At 35.5% G+C, this 15,394-nt stretch overlaps 1 protein-coding gene across 5 annotated transcripts in view; it reads left to right on the forward strand.

Annotated features, from left to right (window-relative positions):
* HORMAD2 (HORMA domain containing 2) overlaps positions 1-15,394 on the forward strand; it is a 91,485-nt gene that overhangs the window by 4,549 nt on the left and 71,542 nt on the right. For all 5 annotated transcript variants that reach the window (XM_049619859.1, XM_049619855.1, XM_049619858.1 and 2 more), the window contains exons 2-5: positions 4,899-4,986; positions 10,720-10,861; positions 14,223-14,286; positions 14,994-15,030. In XM_049619859.1, coding sequence (XP_049475816.1) covers positions 4,936-4,986; positions 10,720-10,861; positions 14,223-14,286; positions 14,994-15,030 — 294 coding nt within the window. In that variant the 5' untranslated portion in view covers positions 4,899-4,935. The remainder of the gene's footprint in view (positions 1-4,898; positions 4,987-10,719; positions 10,862-14,222; positions 14,287-14,993; positions 15,031-15,394) is intronic.

The raw sequence follows: 15,394 nt of genomic DNA on the forward strand, positions 1-15,394 counted from the left end.
AACAATAAACATTAAAAAAAAAAATTTTTTTAAAGAATGAAGTAAAGCAGACACAAAAGGTCACATATTACATGGTTTCATTATATGAAATGTCCAGAATAGGCAAATCCATAGAGATGAAACATGGATTAGTGGTTGCAAGGTGTCGGGGAGGAGAGAGTGGGGAGTGATTGGTAATGGGGACAGAGTTTCTTTTTGGGGAACAAAAATCTTCTAGAATTAATAGTGACAGTTGCAAAACCCTGAATATACCAAGATCCACTAAATTGTACCTTTAAAAAAACTTTGAAAAATAAATGAGCTAGACAGACACAACTTTACTCTCATGTTAGCTCACAGTAGGGTGGGATGGATACATAAATACAACCATGATACAGTATATATTACAATGGGCACATAACCCAACTTGCTCGTTGTAGTGAATCAGGAAATTTTCCTTGAGAACATTATACTAAACCATGTCCAGGAGATAAGTAAGAATTGAGAATGGAGGAGAATGTTTCAGGCAGAAGGAATATTGCAAAAGCCTGAAAGCTGTAGAGAATATGGTCCTTTAGGGTAATCAAAGTAGATACGAATAGCTGATTCATAAAAGTGTAAGGGAAAATGGTTAGAGATGTGGCTAAGAAGGCATGAGCCAGATCTTGAAGCCATGGTAAGGAGTTTGGATTTTATCCTGAGCAAAGTGGGAAACCATTGAAGAATTTCAGTCTAAGAAGTTACATAATCAAGTTCACAATTTAGAAAGAAAACTTTGGCTACGGTACAAAAAACAGCCCGGAGAAGGGCAGGATCAATGACAGGCAGACTAGACTGGTGGTTGTAGCAGTCCAGACAAAAGATGAAGCTAATTTGATCTAAAGCAGAGATAACAGCATGTATAAAGTGAGTAATGGACATATTTGATAAATGTTCAGGAGACTGGATGTGGAAATGAGAGAGGGAACAGAGTTGAGTCATAGTTTTTAGGCTTGAACAGTTAGGTATTTGATGATGTCATTTACTGAGCTAGGGAACAGAAATAGGTTTTGGGGGGAAAGAACTGACATTTAGATGTGTTGGGAACATCAAAGTGGAACTGTCTCATAGACTGAGGTATAGATTTCTAACTCCTCAGGGATTAGACATAAGGACCTGGGCTCCTTATATCCAATCATGTGAATAGATACAGTAATTGAAACAATGGGAATGTGTTTGTTCATCCAGGGAGTGTGTTTAGAAGTAAGAAAAAAAAAAAAAAGAGCTCCTAGTACAGAACCCTGAACACAAATGCTAAAAAAATGGGCGGGGAAAAAAGTCTGAAGTAGACAATGAGAAGGAACAACTGGAAGGCCGGAAGAAAACTAGGAGTTCAAATACTAACATAAGATTTTAAAAAATAAACATGCTTTATTACTTATAATGAAATATTTGTCAGTGTTCTAAGTGCCCTCTATATACTGACTCATTTAGTCCTCCCACAACCCTGTGAAGCTGGTACTATTACTATCCTTGTTTTAAGATGGGGAAACTGAGGCACACAATCTGCCCAAGATGATATGGCAAGTTAATTGTAGACTGAAATTTGATCCTAGATAATGTGACTCCAGAAGAGTGCGAGTACTTAACCATTATGCTAGATATGCTCTCTGGATGTACACATCCCCATATAAACATTGTAAGAGCCCTGAGAAGTTGGATTTATTGTCTCTGTTTTACAAAAAAGGAAACTGAGGCCCAGGGTGATTGCGTGATATGGCCAAGTTACAAAGCTACTAGATAGTTGAACAGAATTTGAACCTAGGTTTCTTAACTCCAAAGCTGCTTTCTACTACATTATACTGCTGTTTATTTCTCTCTTCACACACACATATATGTGTAAATAAAATTTAACTTTACTTATTTTAGAAATGTTAATTCCTCAGGTATTTACCAAATGCTAATAGTAACCAACTTTGAATCCTTTCTCAAAAACAAGTGCCCTGATTTGTCTCAGAGTTTTCAGTGATAGTATCAGTTTAATCCAGGTTTCTGTACATTCCTATATAGATATAATGTCCTAGCCATTATGTCCTAATTGAATGATGCTTTTTTCAGTGCTTGATTCTCTAGAAATGCCATCAGAATGTCTTATGATCATAGAAAATTTTTTTTAAGTTTATGTATTTAAGTAATCTCTACACCCAATGTAGGGCTCAAACTCACAATCCCCGGGATTATGCTCTACTGACTGAGTCGGCCAGGCACTCCCATAGAGAGATTTTTGTTTTTAAATCAATGAAGAAATCTATTTAAAAATTCTTCTCATTATTATTTATTATTTTTTAATGTTTATTTATTTATTTATTTATTTAGAGAGGCAAAAAAAGAATCCCAAGCAGGCTCAGCACTGTTAGCACAGAACCTAATGTGGGGTTCCATCCCATGAACTGTGAGATCATGACCTGAGCTGAAATCAAGAGTTGGAGGCTTAACCAATGGAGCCACCCAGGTGCCCCTATTCTTCTTATGTATTGTCTCTAAGACTAATAACTACCCCAGGAGGGGGTCATTTACATGGCTTAATGGACCAGAACTAGGGCTTAAACTTCTGTAGTTCCTTATTTTGCTCATTTTATTTCTTGAAGTTTTAAGGGAAACAATTGATGTGTTGAGTCAGATTTGAAGGTTATACACAGAAATGAAAGCTATATTTTGAAGTCAACAAAAGACACCTGGCAATGTTTAAGGACTAAAGGACTATTAGGTGGTTTTCAGTGTCCTACAGGATATTGTAAAAGAGTGTCCCCTAGTGCTGATCTGAAGAAGTAATTTGAGAGAAATTAAATATTACTTGTTTATAATCTCTATCACCATCTTGTGGCCGTGTCCTCAAATAATTCTGCCTTTTATTTGCAAAATCATCCAGAATCTTGCATTGTTCAATATACAAAAGAAGGTCGGTCACAGGCTATCCTGGGTGATCCAGAATGGAATTACTTTAAATAGGTTATTTGGTCAGAACTCCATAACTTGAAAAGCAGCCCCGATACAAATTAAATTAAGATCGGTGGCACCTGGGTGGCTCAGTTGGTTGAGCGTCCGACTTTGGCTCAGGTCATGATCTCACAGCTCGTGAGTTCGAGCCCCACGTCGGGCTCTGTCCTGACAGCTCGGAGCCTAGAGCCTGCTTTGGATTCTGTGTCTCCCTCTCTCTCTGCCCCTAACCCACTCACATTCTGTCTCTGTCTCTCTCAAAAATAAACATTAAAAAAAATTTTTTTTAAATAAATAAATATCTTTGAAAAGAAAAAGGGAATTTGCTTCTTTGTTTATGCCAGTGAAGCAATAGAAGTGCAAACCAGATGTATTTCTTTCTCCTTTTTTTTTATAACTTAAAGTCCCTCTGTTTTATTTTTTTTTTTAGTATACTCTACCCCCAATGTAGGGCTCAAACCCATGACTCCAAGATCAAGTCACATGTTCTACTGATTGAGCCAGCCAGACACCTCAAAACTAGATGTATTTTCAACTTTCATTTTTTAAATTATATTAAAATATGCATAATATAAAATTCACCACCTCAACCATTCTCAAGTATACAATGCAGTGGCGACTAAGTGCATCATGGTGTTGTGCGAACAACACTGCTGTCCGTCCTAGAAAATTTTCATCAGCCTGAACAGAAACTGTATGCCCTTTAAACATCACATTCCTTCTATCCTTCAGCCTTTGTAACCTCTATTCTACTTTGTCTCTATGAAGTTGACTACTATGGGCACCTCTACCTTATGTAAGTGAAATCATGCAATATTTGTCCTTTTGTGTCTGGCTTATTTCACTTAGCATAATGTTTTCAAGGTTCATCCATGTTGTACCATGTATCAGAATTTCATTCCTTTTTAAGACTTGTATATACCATTGTATATACCACATTAAAAAAAATCCATTCAACTATTGATGGACATTTGGGTTGTTTCCATCTTTTGGGTATTGTAAATAATACTGCTATGAACATTGGTATACAAGTATTTGACTCTCTGCTTTCGGTTCTTTTGGGTATACCTAGAAGTGGAATTGCTGAATAATATGGTAATTCTGTTTAACTTTTTGAGGAACTGCCAAAATGTTTTTTACAGTAGCTGTATGATTCCCACCAGCAATGCACAAGGGTTCCAAGTTTTCCGCATCCTCACCAACACTTGCTATTTTCCATTTTTTTAGAAAAGCCATCCTAATGGGTGTGAAGTGTGAACTTTAACTTTTGAGTTACCTTTGAAAGCCAATTACACATGAAGTTAAATCAAGAAATCTTTTTAAGTTTATTGAGAGAGAGAGAGAGAATGTGCATGTGCGCGAATATATATATATAGCCACACACACACAGAACACAGTTGCCCTCTAAGGGAATAAAAAGGATGAGTAAAATATATTCTTGAGCGGTGACTGGGTGGCTCAGTCAGTCTGACTTTTGCTCAGGTCATGATCTCACAGCTAGGCTGGTGACTTCAAGCTCTGCATTGGGCTCTGTGCTGACAGCTGAAAGCCTGGAGCCTGCTTCGGATTCTGTTTCTCCCTCTCTCTCTCTCTCTCTCTCCCTCACTCATTCACTCTGTGTCTCTCTCTCTCAAAAATGAATAAAAATTAAAAATTTTTAAAAAATATATATTGTTGAATCTTTAGGTAATTTACAATGTATTTTTCTCCTTCAAATGTATTTGGGAACAAGCAGATCAACTTAAATTCTCACTGGGTGGTTGGAAATACTAGTCTAGAGATCGTAAGCCAAATTTATAGAAAACTGGTAGTGGAGATAAAAATGGTTATTAAACTAATTTTCCAAAGAATATAGTCAATGCTAATTATATAGTCCTTCTTTTGGAAAAGTCACAAAAAAGGTTATTTTGGCAAAGTCTCTAATTTTTTTTTCACCCCCACAGGTTTGACTTGTTAAAAGAATCTTGATACATTACTACAATGGCCACTGCTCAGCTCTCTCACTCTATCAAAATTCACAAAGCATCTAAGGTATTTACTAAGAACTAAACGAAAATCAATGACTATTTAGTGAGTTCAGAATCATGACTTTAATCTTTGGTGTTTTTTTAAATAGCAGTTTTATCAGTTAATTGGCACATAATATTCTGGCAGAGTATGTCTACATTTTAACTGCCTAATGGGCTGAGGATGTTCAAGAAATTAGAATAGATTCCTACAAAGTAACTGACTGGGTGCTTGTTTCATGCTCATATGTTTAGATTTTCTAGAGTAAAAGAAATCAGGAACAAAAAAGATGTTTAAAGAGAACAGTTCTCTGTTAGATCCTCATTTCCTGAAGCAATTAGGAAATTTTTGATATGCACCATGATGTAATTTTAAGGACTGAAGGAAAAAGCACTGAGAAGAACTTGGAGGCTGGGCCCCTGGGGGAGCATGCCAGAGTCAGGCATCCTTCCTGAGTTCACAAGGGCAGGTCTGTCTTGTCCCATGACATTCATTAATGAATCATTCATTTATTAATTAAGAGCTTGATATTATATAATACATATTATAAATAAATCTTTATCTCCCAGAAGTTTAGAATCTGGTAAAGGAAATAAGATTTAAAGGAGTCAAGCCAATATAGAAAGCAGTATATACATTATATATGTGAAAAAGAGTAAAACAATACAAATTATAGGAAGTTAGAGATTTTGTATAGACTGGAATAGTTTGTATATTACTCATGAAGGAAATGTGATGTAAGGTAGACTTTGAATAATAAAAAGGATTTGAGTAGAGGAGAGAGAAGAGAATTCTATCAGGAAAACCTACCAACATGCTTTGGCTCAAAATGAGAAATGAACATTTTAGAGAATAATGAAGAACGTATCCTTAGTGGAGTGGAGAGACATCATGTTGGTCAGAAAAAGGAAATAAAACCGAATGGGAACTTTGGGAACAAATTAATATGGATCTTAAAAGCCAAGCTAAGGAATTTATGCTTTATTCTTTACTTTTTTTTTTAAGGTTTTTAAAAAATTTATTTAATCTCTACACCCAGTGTGGGGCTCAAACTCACAACCTCAAGATCAAGAGTTGCATGCTCCTCCTACTGAGCCAGCCAGGCGCCCCTGCTTTATTCTTCAGTCAGGAGAGTGAATAAAATTGGGGTACCTGGGTGGCTCAGTTGGTTAACATCCAACTCTTGATTTCAGCTCAGGTCATGATCTCACAGGTTCGTGGGATTGAGCCCTGTTTTGGGCTCTGGGCTGACAGCAGGGAGCCTGCTTGGGATTCTCTCTCTCCCTCTCTCCCACTCACACTTGCTCTCTCTCCCAAAATAAATAAATAAATATTTATTTAAAAAAGAGAGTGAATAAAATAATTGTTTTAGGAATATTAAGCTGCAGCAAACAAAGGCAAGATTCCAGCTGAAGGAGAATTAGGGCAGAGAGAAAGTAGTCATCCTTCTGGCTTGAATTCAATATACTCACTGGATTCCTGATCTCATTTGGTTTCCTAAGTGTGCTTCCTTCCTGGGGGGAAATGCTGAGCTGGGTATATATATATGAATTACAGTCAGCTTGGGAGTTATTTTCTCTCTGTAAATTAACAAATTGATGTTTTAATATAAACAGATCTTTGTAGTTTGGACTGAATGAACTATTCCCAGTAAGTTTTAAGTGACTGTATGATTTTGTTACTTAATACTTAAAACAACAATAATAACAATTCTAGAAGCTAACATTTATTCAGCATTTACCATGTACTGGGCACTGTGCCAAGGGCTTTATATTATTGTTTCAATTAAACCTCACAATAAGGTGGAAACTGAAGCTCAGAGAAGTAAAGTAATTGTCTTAGGTCATGTAATTGGACAGCTGAGCTGTCAAACATCACGTATGTCATTAGCACACTGTCTTGTTAAAATAGCTTGACATAGTGTTTTTTATTGTCAAGTCAGTATTTTCATGTATTTGACATTTATGAAAACATCAATGATGACCCTTAAGGTATTAGATCAGTTGAGCTAAGAAAAATAAGAACAGTTGAGCTAAGAAAAATAATCCCTAGGATATAGAAAAATAACAGAACTTTAGAGGGCTTTTCTAACTATTGATCTTCATTACTGCAAGTGGCCTTTTAGATTCTATATTTAAAGTAAATGTCTTTATACTTTCAGGTTATTTAATTTTACAAATGGTTATTACTCAAGTGTTACCTTTAAGTTTTGGCAAGTTTTCAGTAAGGTGCCTTATATAGATGCCATGCCAACTATTACCCACTTACTCAAAAAGACCTTAATTTCTGAAGCTCTGTCAGTACAAAAAGCAGTTTTCTGTAAAATTTACATGCACACACATGCACACCACATACATACCTAATTCTCCTTCAGCTTTAAGTTTTCCTACTTCTGCTATAGCTTAATATTCCTAAAACAATTCTTTTACTCACTTTCCTGATCAAATCCACTGATTTCCCATTGATTGTAAAATAAACCATAAATTCCTTAGCCTGGCTTTTAAGATCCATACTGATTTGTCCCCAAAGTTCCTATCATACATGCAAGAGTATTATAATTTTATATTATTTTATTATATATTTTTATTTATTTTATTGTATACTTATTATGTTATTTTATTATATACATTTTAACAACTGAATATAATATAATTTGATAATTCATTGCCAGTGTGCCAAAGAAGAACGAAGTTTATATAGCAAAATCATGACTAGAATGTCTTTTGGATATAGCTATAGAAAAGCTTTTTGTGAGTTCTTCTTCATCAAAGGCCTATTTGCGGGTAGTACCTGCCTCTAAGTAACAGAATTATTCAAACTTCAACAGTTGAAACTGTGTAGTATAGTAAAAAAGACCTCTGAATTTGATTAAGATCATCAGAGACTTAACCATCCTAACAGCATGGAAGTAGTTTCACTTACTTTGTATTTTATATCGATGAAGTCATACAGTAGCGCTCATTTGTATGTGGTCTCTTTTGCTCAGATTTGTCTGTGAGAGTTATCATATTGTTAAATATGTTATTAAATTTGTTAAATATATTTGTAGATTGTTAAATATAGTTGTAGATCATTCATTCTCATTTCCGTATATTATTCCATTACAGGAATATATGACAATTTGTTCATCCATTCTTTTGTTGATGGGCATTTGGATAGTTTCCATTTTGGGTCTATTACAAATAATGCTATTATGAACATTCTTTTGGTGAGCATAGGTATGCGTATCTGTCAGGTGTATATCTATGAGTGAAATATAGGTCATAGAACATGTGTATCTTTAGCTTTAGTAGATACCACTGAGCAAATTTTCCAAAGAGGTTGTACCCATTTATGCTCCTATAACCAGTGTTTCAAAGTTTTGATTGATTTATATCCTTGTCAACATTTGGTATTTTCTGATTTTTAAAAACTTTAGCCATTTTGGTAGGTAGTGTAGTGTTATCTAATTGTGGTTTTAATGTGCATTTCCCTCATGAAGTTTGAGTGCTATTTGTTGGCCATTTGGATATCCTGTTTTATGAAGTGTCTTATCAAGTCTGTTGTCCATTTTTCTTTTTGGTTGTCTGTCTTTTCCTTAGTGAATTTTAGGAGTTCTTCCTATATCTTGGATATGGGTCCTTTGCAGATATATGTATTGAGAATATCTTCTCCCATGTTCTCTTTGAACAGAAGTTCTTAAGTTTAATATAGTCTAATTCATCAATATTTAGAAAATACTTTAAAAATAAAATGTATTGACAAATGCCAGCTGGAGTTCATGAGACATATTTTGTGGTTGGATTAAATAAGAGCAAAAAGCAGTCTCAGACTAATTAATTGTTACAAAAATGATCAAATTTTTATTTTTATACATGTACACAGTAAATACTGAATATGACAAACATGTTGAAATGATAACTCAAGATGCAAAACAAACAATCAGCAAATATTCTACATGAATTTAAGTTGGTAGAAAATTCTTATATGCTGAAGTAAAATTTATGCGTCTGTCACTCTCTTATGACATTCCTAATATGGCATACCATTTCTTAGGGCAGACTATCCAATCAGTTAAGAATAACTGTATGAATTTTTCAATATATCATACATACACACATATAATTTAGAAGGAAGCTATTGTTAGCACTCATACATTTTATAGAAGGCTATCTGATATCTTACAGAACTTTAGTATTCTAAGTTCTTACCTTAGTATCCTGCAGAACTCTATCAAAGTACAAAAACGTGGAGATACATGGTAGTAGAATAGTAAACGAATAGTAGTTCCACATAGGTAGAGTAGGGCGCATAGGAGAGGATAGGGAGTAGGGGCAGAGAGGAGGGGGTGGCAAATGAGGCAAGAGAGCTAGGCAAAGATAAGACTGATAGTTCTTTTTTTTTTAAATTTTTTTAACATTTATTCATTTTTGAGAGACAGAGCATGAGTAGGGGAGGGGCAGAGAGATAGGGAGACACAGAATCCGAAGCAGGCTCTAGGCTCTGAACTGTCAGAAGAGCCCGATGTGGGGCTCGAACTCATGGACCGAACTCACGGACCGTGAGATCATGACCTGAGCCAAAGTCGGAAGCTTAACCGACTGAGCCACCCAGGCGCCCCAAGACTGATAGTTCTCAAATGCTCCACTAAGGTACTTGAACTCTATCCTATATGAACACTGGTCATGTCATAATAAGATTTATATTCTTTAAAGTTAATGATGGCAATGTGAAGGACAGAGTGAATGAAAGTAACTGTTGGCAGAGAGATCGGGGCTACAGCATGTAATAAACGGGAGAAGTAAATATGTCCTAAGTGAAGGCAGTGACAGTGAGAAGGGAAAGGAGAAAATATATTTGAGAACTCTTTTAGAGAGAATTATAGGGTTTAGTGCTTGGAAATGGGGTATGAACTATGAACAAGAAAGAGAAGCCAAAGATGACTCAACTTCTACCCTGGATGATTAGAGTGGAGGCTGATTAATTGGTCTGGGAATGAAACTTGGGATCAGGTTTCAGTGAAAGGTGATAGAGATAAATTGAGTTTGAGGGTTCTACAAAGTGGCCTAGGAGTAGATGTTCACGAAACAGAAACACAGAAGTAGGGCTTAAACAGAAATAAAGATTTGAAGTCTTCTCTGTATGGGCTATAGCTGAAGCAGTGAAACTAGATGAGATTACCCAAGAAGTGAGAACTATGCAAAGAAAAAGGACTGAAGAGAGAATTTAAACATTTAAAGGGCAGAAAAACTGGAAAAAATAAGAGATTGAGATAGATACAGAGGGATATGTGAAAAATCAAAAGAAAACTCTTATGGCAGCTGAAAGGGAAGAGGGAAGATGTGGGAAAAGTGTCAAACACTGCAGAGAAGTTACATAGTAAGAGGACAGAAGAGGTCGATGATAGGATGTACTTGATGACTTTGGAGAGAATATAGGGGGTAAAAGATTGCATTGGGGATCTGAGGAGTGTGTGAAAAGGAAGGAGATTATGTAATCATAGTAAAGCTCCAGTTTCACCTCAAACCCATGGATCATTGTGAAGTAAATTATACTAGTCTTGAATTGCTTGGGTAACTGTCCCTGCCTTTCTTCTTTGCCTTACCTATAAAGATCAACTTTAATGCAGTTTTCAAAGCCCTGTTTCCTTTTGATTATCTGTAAAGGTATCAGATTTGAAGTCTTGAAAAATCTTTCCATCATATCTGTGGTAAAGGCATGATGGCTGAATATATTAAAGAATACTAATCTTTTTCATCTTTTTCTTTTTTTCCCCAGGAAACAGTTTTTCCATCCCAAATTACTAATGAGCATGAGTCATTGATAATGGTGAAGAAACTTTTTGCTACTTCTATCTCATGTATAACATATCTAAGGGGTCTGTTTCCAGAGAGCTCTTATGGAGAACGCCATTTGGATGGTAAAGTTTAACTCAGTGATTATCTTGGCTTTTGTAGCTTTTTTCTTTACTTGGTAAGAGTAAACCTTTCATTTTTCACAGAGTGTGCTAATTCCAAGTCATGAGCATGTTCTTCAAGATCAGTTTGCTTTTATTTATTTATTTATTTATTTATTTATTTATTTATTTATAAGTAGACTCTGAGCCCAGAGCAGAGCCCAACACAGGGTCTGAACTCACAACCCTGAGGCCAAGGACCTGAGCTGAGATCAACAGTCAGACACTCAACCGACTGAGCCACCCAGACACTCCTTCCTTTTTTTTTTTTAAAGATTTTATTTTATTTTTTTTTTTTTTATTTTTATTTATTTTTTATTTATTTTTGGGACAGAGAGAGACAGAGCATGAACGGGGGAGGGGCAGAGAGAGAGGGAGACACAGAATCGGAAACAGGCTCCAGGCTCCGAGCCATCAGCCCAGAGCCCGACGCGGGGCTCGAACTCATGTACCGCGAGATCGTGACCTGGCTGAAGTCGGACGCTCAACCGACTGCGCCACCCAGGCGCCCCTAAAGATTTTATTTTTAAGTAATCTCTATACTCAACATGGGGCTTGAACTTACAACCCCAAGATCAAGAGTTGGTTGCATGCTCTTCCAACTGAGCCAGGCAAGCGCCCTTCATTTTCCATTTTAATTTAACTATGTTTAGTGGTTCTACTTACAGGAATCATTACTTCCTAGCTGGATACCAAATGACAGACTGAGAAGAAAATAAATCTGTATAGACAAGCCCAGTAATTCTAAACCATACCTATTAAAGCAGCAGCTGGATCAAAATCTATTTGGGCGCTGTAGATTTGCACTATTTTGTGCCTCAGTTGAGTTTGTTTTCTGAGGTTTACTTTGGCATTGAGGAAGTTTAATGCAGCCAGGTGAAAAACTCTTTATACTGTTGACACATATAAATATGCTGGAAGAAAAGCATATTCATGCCAAACCCATTTGTTGATTAACATGGAGAGACAATTATTATTCTAATAGTGCTTTTCTTTTCTCAATTGCCAGGTCTCTTACTTTCCTCTTTTTTATTTCTTGTGTCTTAAACTTATGATCTCATTTCCTTATATTACAAGCTGTTTCTGGCTCCTTTCCTTCTCTTGTATTGAAAGAAAAAAAATGTACCTAGGACTCTTCAATTTTTTAGAATCTTTTATTATTAGCTTTAAAAGCTGAATTGTGATAACAATTCAGAAAAATCTTGCTGATTTGTCACTAAAATGGGAACTATCATTTAGGAAAATAAATGTAAAGAGCTAGAAGTTTCCTTGTAAGATCATATTTTTCAAGATCTAACTTAAAGTTCCTCACATCTGTATTTAATGATATACCTTGGCCTCATTCCAATTTAATTTTCTTAACATTTGATTCTCTATACTAGCATCAATGAAAGGCATGCGGTGCTATAAATACAAAAACATGATATTTGCAGTCATGACAACTTCATTTGTGTCATGCCTTCCTTTGATCTATAGAAAATAAATCTGTAATTGTGAATATGTTTATATGTAGCACAGAGTTGCATTTCTCTTCATTTGGAACAGAATTGGGAAAAATTGGAAAAAGACATTTTTGGGGTAATTAATTAAGGGTTTATTGTGCGTCAGTCACTACCCTAGGCATAGTAAGGGGGTGAAATGTTAAAAAACAAAATTCAACTGAGTGCATTTGAAGATCTAATTGGTTTTATTCAATAATTCATGAATAGTGCAATATCCAATGTAGCAAATAGAAATAGTTCTAAGAAGCTGTACAAAATGGAAAACTATTATAGGCAGGGTGGGACAAGGAAGTCATTAGTAAAAGAAAAGTTTGTATCAGGCAGGGTCACCTTCTTTGGGCGGGTGGGGAAAAGGCAGGGGTCTATCCTGCAGATTACCTCACTAAGGGTTGATCAGGAAATTCCAGATTGACTGGTTAAAGTTTACATTCCTGCAATTAAGTCTTGGTTTGCTCTTTGTGGGGGGCAAGTGTTTCCATTTCAGGCCCTTTCTCTCTCTGTCTCTGTCTCTGTTTCTCTCTCTGTCTCTCTCTCTTTCATTCAACATGGGTAACACTATTACTTATGGCTTTATTTTTTGTGATAATGTTAGTGGAGGTTATATGTTTCCCTCTCAATGTTTGTACTTAAAGTAGCATACATCATAAATATGTTCAGTTCTCCTATGTCACTCTCTTTTTGGTAATCTCTAAATATTATACCAATATGGAGTAATTTTCATGTATCTCAATAGAGATAGAGAAGACATCAATTTTAGAACAGGAAAACAACATGAAAAGGTGAAGTGACATGCAAAGTCATACCTGTATCAGTGATTGATTTTAGAGTGATCTAAACCAAAACTCTTTAAAAAATTTTTTTTGGGGGGTGGCGCCTGGGTGGCTCAGTCGGTTGAAAATCTGACTTCAGCTCAGGTCATGATCTCGCCGTTCATGAGTTTGAGCCCCACGTGGGGCTCTGTGTTGACAGCTCAGAGCCTGGAGCCTGCTTCGGATTCTGTGTCTCCCTCTCTCTCTGTCCATTCCCCACTCACGCTCTGTCTCTGTCTCTCAAAAATGAATAAACATTAAAATAAAAAAATAAAAAAAAATTTAATGTTTATTTATTTATTTATTGTTAGAGAGAGAGAGAGAGAGAGAGAGAAAGCATAAGTGGGGGAGGGGCAGAGAGAGAGGGAGACAGAATCTGAAGCAGGTTCCAGGCTCTGAGCTGTCAGAGCCCAATGTGGGGCTGGAACTCGTGAACAGCAAGATCATGACCTGAGCCAGTCAAAGTCAGACGCTTAACTGACTGAGCCACCTAGGCACCTCTAAGCTAAAATTCTTTTAATATGATTTTCCTGTTCTTCTCTGACTATAGTAAGGTGGTTGAATTTCAGATGGAAATTAATATTTGAGAATAATCCATGGGAAGAATTTTCGTCTGTATTTTCATTGAGAGGGAGAGAAATATGAGAGAAGTGACTTGAGAATTGAGGTACATGTTTTAAATTGGTTAATGGAAATGGTCTCAGTAATACCTTATGATTACTTGAAATTTAACAGAAGCAAAGAAGTAACACAAATTGATTTTGCAGCCAACTCAATTGTGCTGCATTGTAGAAGGGGAGACTGCTAGACTATAATCAAAATTGGAACTAAGCTAATCATCAACATAGAATTTATTTCTAAAGTAGATATTTAGAGATTCAAAATGTTTTTATAAGCTATAAAACTAAGTTATGCAAATAAAATAGTTAAAGGAAATATCCTTATTTAGCATGGACAGTTTTAGTACAGCAATCATTTAGTAGAGGAAAATAGACTGTGTTTCTATTTTTGTAGACCTCAGTTTAAAAATACTTCGAGAAGATAAAAAATGTCCGGGGTCACTGCATATTATCAAATGGTAAGTAATTGAAATTCGCAAAAGTAGAACAACATTATTTTTATCGTGGTTGAAATTACCCATAAGACTATTTGGGAAGATCATTTCCTTAAAACCATTTCTTTCTTCTTTCTCTTTTTCTCTTTCTCACTCTCCTTCCTTCCTTCCTTCCTTCCTTCCTCCCTCCCTCCCTCCCTCCCTTCCTTCCTTCCATTTCCTTCTCCTTCCTTCCTTCCTTCCTTTTTCTTCCTTCCATCTTTTTTTCTACAATTTCCTAGAAATTTATAACAATTATTTCATATAATTTTAAGATATTGATTTAGTTTATTTTTTGAAGAAAATGGACTTATACAAGGATAGAAAAATATTTGGCTCCTGAAACAAATATAACACTATATGTCAACTAAACTTCAATAACAAAAATTTTAAAAAGAGAGAAAAATAGCGGTCAAAATTTGATTACTCATCACATGCATATCAGTATCCTAAACATTATGGGAAGCAAAAAGAAAAATAAGATGTAGTTCCCTACCTTAAAATTGCTCACCTATTACTATAAAGTTCTATCAACATATTAAATGACACTGGGAGTTTTAAAAAAGTTTAAATGTAAGAGGTAAAATGATTACCAGTTTAACGTACCTCAAAGCAAAGAATATGCTGTACTGGATATTTTTTTGGCTTTTGCATCTGGTCCAAATTGACATCAAACATTTATTTCTTGACAGGATTCAAGGCTGTTTTGATGCTTTGGAAAAGAGATACGTAAGAATGTTTTTAAATTTACACCAAGATTAAAGAGTCATCTTTTACCCCTTAAAAAAAAATGTTTAGCCTTTATTTTGTTGTTGTGTAATAAGTGTACCATTGCCTACATTTGCATTTCTGAAACAGTTTCTTTTTATTTTATGTCTTTGTTGTCTCGTTAATGTCTTGTTTTCATTAATTAGAAAGGAAACCCTCACTTTTCTCTTTTACATACTCATATCTTTTTGACCACAGAATTTCCTCTGAAGTCACTGGAAGAGATCCAGAGGATGTGGGACAGAGGAGACAAGAATCTGGCATTTAGCACATTGAATATGTTCAAAATAGTTGCGATTAAATTCACAGATATGAAAGGAAAAAA

This window comes from Panthera uncia (assembly GCF_023721935.1).
Source record: "Panthera uncia isolate 11264 chromosome D3 unlocalized genomic scaffold, Puncia_PCG_1.0 HiC_scaffold_8, whole genome shotgun sequence".
NCBI classification, from domain to species: domain Eukaryota; kingdom Metazoa; phylum Chordata; class Mammalia; order Carnivora; family Felidae; genus Panthera; species Panthera uncia.